The 6,652-nt window shown below is 43.9% G+C and overlaps 1 protein-coding gene across 1 annotated transcript; it reads right to left on the bottom strand.

Moving 5' to 3' along the window:
- Positions 1-394: 394 nt before the first annotated feature.
- LOC135117780 (uncharacterized) lies at positions 395-3,672 on the bottom strand. The gene is made up of 2 exons (XM_064037928.1): positions 2,376-3,672; positions 395-2,139 (listed from the first exon to the last, which is right to left on the bottom strand). The coding sequence occupies exons 1-2, from the start codon at positions 3,670-3,672 to the stop codon at positions 395-397; spliced, it is 3,042 nt and encodes a 1,013-aa protein (XP_063893998.1).
- Positions 3,673-6,652: the final 2,980 nt, after the last annotated feature.

Below are 6,652 nucleotides of genomic sequence, written 5' to 3'. Positions count from 1 at the left end.
GTGTGTAATTTTCGCCCATTGGAAATTCTAGTAGGTTCCGCATACCGCTGCGTGTTTGCATCCCAATGTTATACACTACGTCAAAGTTAATGCCGGCAGCGCATACAAAATTATTAATTGTATTATTACGCAATTACGGTTTCACGTTAGCCCCTGATTTAGATCAGAGAAGTAATTACACAGAGTTAATTACACGTTCAAGTCGCGGTCAATTGGTAAATAATTTGTACATTGTGTATCATTACATTGTTTCAGCTTTACTCGTGGAATGATATTGAGCGTGACGTGAGCTATAATTTCCATATATTTTTCATCGGCGTAACGTATGAGATTGAATTTTACCGTTGTGGGTTACTCGAGTGCTCAGTACATCTGTAGTGATGATGATGTCCTCCTAGACGATTCCGTCGACGGCGACACCCTGGCATATATCGGCAGTTTGGTTTCGTTCATGGGCTCGTACATGACTCGCGAAACCAAACTTTGCCTTGAACACGCGGTCACAAATAGCGCAGTAGAGTTGCCCTTGCGCATTGTAAGTGTAGGTATAGGAGGGCTTGGGGCGGGATTTTTGGAGCTGGCGTTTAGCGTCTAAGGCTTCAAGACGCCGCTGTTCAAAATCCTGTACGCTCTTATGAACAGCTCTGCGCCACTCAGGTCTTTGGGTCGCTACTTGTTCCCATGAGGTTGGCGATAAGCCAACTGTTCTTAGGTGGCGCTTTAGTACGTCCCTGTATCGCAAATATTGCCCTCCAGATTGGCGTTTGCCAGTACTGAGCTCAGAGTAAAAAACGGTCTTAGGCAATCTGGAGGACTCCATACGTACAAGGTGACCGCACCAGCGCAATTGTCCCTTCATCAGGAAACTCTCTATACCTGACATAGACGATCGACGGAGAACCTCCGTGTTGGAAATCCGATCTTGCCAGCGAATACGAAGAATAGCCCGGAGACATTTAAGATGGAAGACGTCGAGGCGTTTGATGTCACCTTTGTAAAGGCACCAAGTCTCCGAGGAATACAAAAGCAAAGGTAGTATAATGGCTTTGTATACAGCTAGCTTAGTGACTAATTTGAGATCATGGGACTTCCATACACGGTGATTAAGTCCGCCAAAAGCTGCTGCAGCCTTAGCGATCCTTGCAGATATCTCAGACTCGAGACGGTTGTCGCTGCGTACGAGACTGCCAAGGTATCGAAAGGATCCCACTTCCTCCAAAGGTTTCCCGCTTAGGTAAACAGGCGTGTCATCTGCAGATGTTTTCCTTGCAGGCTGTTTAAGAATCTGAGTCTTTGAAGCACTGATTACCAAGCCAAATTTGCGACACGATTCGTCCAAATAGTCAAGATATTCCTGAAGATCTTGGACACTACTGGCCATAAGGCAGACATCATCAGCATATTGAATCTCCGCAACAGGAACCGTGGAGATCCTGCGTTTTGCTCGGAAGCGTGAGATGTCAAAGACGCTCTTGTCCATGCGGACATTGAGGGTGATCTTATTCCTACATTTAACTAGAGCATCGCTCATTACCGCAGAGAAGTAAATGGCAAAGAGTGTCGGTGCCATGACACAGCCTTGCTTGACGCCGCTAGTGACCGGGAATTGTTCCGTAAGTTTGTCCTCGTGGCGTACGCGTGCAAACATGCCTTCGTGAAATTGGCGTACCAAGCTAACAAATTTTGGTGGACATCCACGTTTTTCAAGGACAACCCATAAAGCGGACCTTGGAACCCGGTCAAAAGCCTTCTCTAGATCCACAAAACACAAATAGAGGTCACGATGCTGTTCAAGGCACTTTTCCTGAAGCTGTTTTAACACAAAAATAGCGTCAACTGTGCCTCTATTTGGACGAAAACCACACTGGCTTTCTGGTAGGAAGCTCTCAGCTAGCTTGACGAGGCGGCTATTGATGACATGCGCCAGTACCTTGCCAGCCGCAGATAGCAGGGCGATACCTCTGTAGCAACTACAGTCGGAAAGGTCACCTTTGCCCTTGTAGAGTTTGCTTATAAGAGCATCCTTCCAGTCTTGTGGAACTATTTCCGCGTCCCATATGTGCAGCACAAGTTCAAACAGTCTGGTCTTAATATTTTTCCCTCCGTATTTATAAACTTCTGAAGGAAGACTGTCATAACCTGGGGATTTGCCATTCTTTAAACGGTTTAAAGCATTATGCAATTCCTCATAGGATGGTGGAGTTTCGAGATCTGATGAGATCGGCAATGCATCAAGAGAATTGATGTAATCGAGATCCGCTCCTTGACTTCCAGGATTGAGCACTTCGTTGAAGTGCTCCGCCCATCGAAGAAGAACTTCTGAGGGATCAGCTTGGTGGTCTTATCACGCGAATATGCCGGGGCTGTTTTCTTACAACGGGGGCCATATATTGTTCTGAGGCTTTCGAAAAATCTAGCAGTTTGATTGGTATCTGCCAAACGTTGTAAGTCTTGGGCCTTAGCCAGCCACCATTCATTTTTCAATTCACGCACTTTCCTCTTAAGGACTTGATGAAGTGCATTGCGCTCTTGGTTACTGTGGGCGCTTCTCAGAGAGCATCGAAACTCTCCAACAAGTTGTCGTAATTCCGTATCAGAATCATCAAACCAGTCTTGATTCTTCTTTTGCACCCTGCCAATAACCAGTTTCGAGACCTTGTGCAGGTTATCAGCGAAACAACGCCATTCAGCGTCAATTGTCGGATTGTCTACAGAGTCAGAGTCAGATGCAGTATCCCCAAATTTTTTGTCAAGTTCTTTTCTAATATCCACGTCCAGAACTAGTTTCGAAAACGCCAGCCTAGCTGGTATCTTATGTTCTGCTCTATGTGGAGGTTTGATATTGAGCCTCATTTTGCATCTGATAAGCCGATGATCCGTCCAGCCCTGAGCACCTCGCATTGCTCTGGTAATAAGTACATCTTTCAGGTCATTCCTTCGGACTATGACATAATCAAGGAGGTGCCAGTGCCTTGAACGAGGATGCATCCAGGATGTTTTATATTTATCAGGCAACCGAAAAAACGTATTGGTTATGCTGAGTTCTAATTCCGCACATAAGGCAAGTAGGGCATAGCCATTAGAGTTGCATTTTCCAATGCCGTGCCTCCCAAGTACGTTTTTCCAGGCGAGATACTCTGTACCGACACGCGCATTAAAGTCTCCGAGAAGAATAATCTTATCGCATTGAGGAATGCTAAGGAGAACCATTCGAAGATGGTCATAGAACTTCCGCTTTTCCTCATCAGAGCAGGTCATGGTTGGTGCGTAGACACTCACTAGGTGGACGAACTTCTTTGCTGATGTATGAAGTCGAAGAGTAATGATTCTATCACTTAAGCCTTTCGGAGGTTCTACCAGGGAGCGGGCGATGCTGTTCTTGATCGCGAATCCAACGCCACTTGGCTTCCCTGACCAAAAGTAAGTGAATCCACCTAGTTCCTCGCAAAGTTCTCCACTGTCAGCTAGGTGAGTTTCGCTTATTGCTGCAATGTCGATGTTGTACCGGGAGAGCTCACGAGCTATTAGCGCTGTCTTGCGCTCTGGGCAGATGTTGTTATCGTTGTCCAGAAGTGTTCTTACATTCCAAGCTGCTATATTGATTTTCTTATTGTATATTTGACTATTCTTTCGACCGCATTGATTGGTGACCAGACGGTCGCGGTTAACCATCTGGATAAAGGTGAGATGGGCTTTGTTTAGGCCACCTTTTCTAGGCCTCTCCCCGGATTGGGGAAAGCAGTGCTATCCCTAAATAGGGCTGCTTTGTCTTTGAACGAGCTGCCGGGTCAGTCCTCCCATCTCATCTGAGTCCCGAAACGACCATCACCGTCCAAACGCCTACGTGCAGAGAGCCAGCTAAAGACCGAGCTCACCCGCTCAATCCCCACCACCAGTCTCCATCGCCGCAGGGCTTTTAAATTCAGAATTCAAGGATATTGCCAGGGGTCATCAGCGCGGGAATATATTATAGTGGGTAGGTATGTGCGCAGATACATACCCACTCTCTCGTCTCCTAAATCTTGTGCCCAGTGGATCGGATGACCGATACGACTAGACAGAAAGAGGAGATGCAGTGAATGGCCGCATGCCGCTTTGTATCCTGATATACGCCCTACAAGCATATCACACATGCCTTGCTGCAGCGCAACGATGGCCGGGTGAGTTGCCATACTGACAGAACCCGCCCATCGAACCGCTGCAGGCTTTACAAAATATAGGTGGAGGATCTGCCACTTTTGTGAATGGCCGCATGCCGCTGAAGGATCCTGACATGCGCCCTACAGGCATATCACAGGCCTTGCTACAGCGCCACAATTGCCGGGTAACTTGCCATACTGGCGGGCCCGCCTCTTGAGCCGCTGCAGACTCTAAGCACTGTGTGGAGGATCAGCCACATAAAACTAAACTACAATGCGTAGTTATAGTTCCCCTTCACTGGGTTTAGCCCGTGGGTCGACACGGTTTACCAGGGCGTGGCCACTGTGTGCTTAACAAGTTTCTTGGAGCCACCAGTGAAGAGATTCATGAAGTATAAGCAGTACTTTGGGCTAGCATCTAAGACAGATCGACCACTAGAGAGTTGGAAAAAAGAAGAAAAGACGCTACTGCAAGATACTCCACTTACGCCCTACATCTGTAGTATATATGTATAGAGGTATGTACTCGAGCTACCTTTTAAAGTGTACCTCTAGATATTGTGTTGGACGTTCATAATAATTTTATGAGTACAGAAATAAACAGGACATGTTTTCTTTTGCTGTTTTCCAAGAAGGACTTTCCGAAAATAGCCCAGAGTCTGTTGGCTCAGAAAATTAAATATTATGAACGTTAAATGTATGTAGTAATCTGTTATCTTACCTCTCGCGACACCCTCGAGACGGGCTTGCGTGGCTTATTCCTTGCACGTCATAACAATCCTTCATATATTGCAAATCTGTTTATCCTCAATATTATCATAAATCCGAAAGTGTTATTGTTGAATATATTTCCTTTTTGTTTCTCAATCACGTTCAACTGATCAATAATGTTGTCACAACTCGAAAGCCACAAATCCGTGCGAATGAAGGCACAAATAAAAGCCACCATTTAGTTATATACATACATAGCTGTAGCTATGTCTGTGATGCTTAAAACATCCCAATGGCTTTACAGTACAGGAATTAACATTTGTGAATATACCGTTACATTTTGACCATTTTCACTGTACAGTGTTGACAATTCAGTAAATTCAAATTATTTTTTACAAGTGAAAACCCATCGTGTAATTGGAAAAATCTGTAGTTTATAGGTAGGCACAAATGTGAAGTCAAGACGTAAATCTACCAGTGTTTTAACTGCACTAACATAAAATGTGGAATGTGCTACAAAATAATACATTAAGCTATTAGGCTTAGCTTAAAAAGGGGAACACTAAGCTCAGCGTAGTTGCTGTTCCGATAAATCGAACCAATAATGTTAATATTAATCCCGTTTACGTACGATATAACACAAAAAAGCGAACAAGACGGTACAATAACCGGATTAAACAAATAAAAAACACGATACTTATCATAAAAATGAATGGTTAAAGTTAGATAATAATAAAGTGTAAACATTCGTCCACTTTGTATCTTCGCTGTTTGTCTATTTGCAAGCCCTCGTATCCCGTTTGTGACCTAATTTAGCTTGTTTAATGTACAGATCCGTGTGGAAAAATAAATAGCAGCTATATTTATAGAGCAAAATAACTTCTAGCAGGCGTCTCTTTTTATTACTTTATGAATGTTATTAAGCGTGCTAATATTTAAATGGCTGTGTAAGTATGTGTAATTGCTACTTGGATGTATTTACTCTTTTTCTCTTATTATAACTTTCTCAGAGGATGCTAGAGAATTTTATATACGAGAAAGAAAAAATACACTACGATGCCTGAGACTACATTTACTTTCCACTGATAATATCTGGATGATGAAAATAACGCTTTCAGTCCAAAGCTGGTCAAGTCAACTTTCAGTAACTCTGTCAGTCTTATATGATATAAAACCGGATAATATTTGGTATAAAACCAGCAGGGACTTTATGTAGCAGAATGTGGTCGGAACACACTTTAGTACATACTCATAATTAGACCATTAAATAAAGTTCATCATCATCATCATCCTCCGAGCCTTTTTCCCAAACTATGTTGGGGTCGGCTTCCAGTCTAACCGGATTCAGCTGAGTACCAGTGCTTTACAAGAAGCGACTGCCTATCTGACCTCCTCAACCCAGTTACCCGGGCAACCCGATACCCCTTGGTTAGACTGGTGTCAGACTTACTGGCTTAAATTCTGACTACCGGTAACGACTGCCAAGGATGTTCAATGACAGCCGGGACCTACTGTTTAACGTGCCATCCGAAACACAGTCATTGGTGTCTAAAATATACTTAGAAAGTACATACAAACTTAGAAAAGTTGCATTGGTACTTGCCTGACCTGGGATCGAACCCGCGCCCTCATACTCGAGAGGTTGGTTCTTTGCCCACTAGGCCACCACGACTTGCCATTAAATAAAGTTATTAATCGTAAAATAATTATACAAGTAAATTGAAGTAGTAGATACATAATTGATCACCAACCACCATCGTTTGTCCGTTTATATGTACATCGATACCACTGCTCAACATTTT

Source organism: Helicoverpa armigera, chromosome 14, assembly GCF_030705265.1.
Source record: "Helicoverpa armigera isolate CAAS_96S chromosome 14, ASM3070526v1, whole genome shotgun sequence".
NCBI classification, from domain to species: domain Eukaryota; kingdom Metazoa; phylum Arthropoda; class Insecta; order Lepidoptera; family Noctuidae; genus Helicoverpa; species Helicoverpa armigera.
This window is presented reverse-complemented; position numbering and strand designations above follow the sequence as displayed.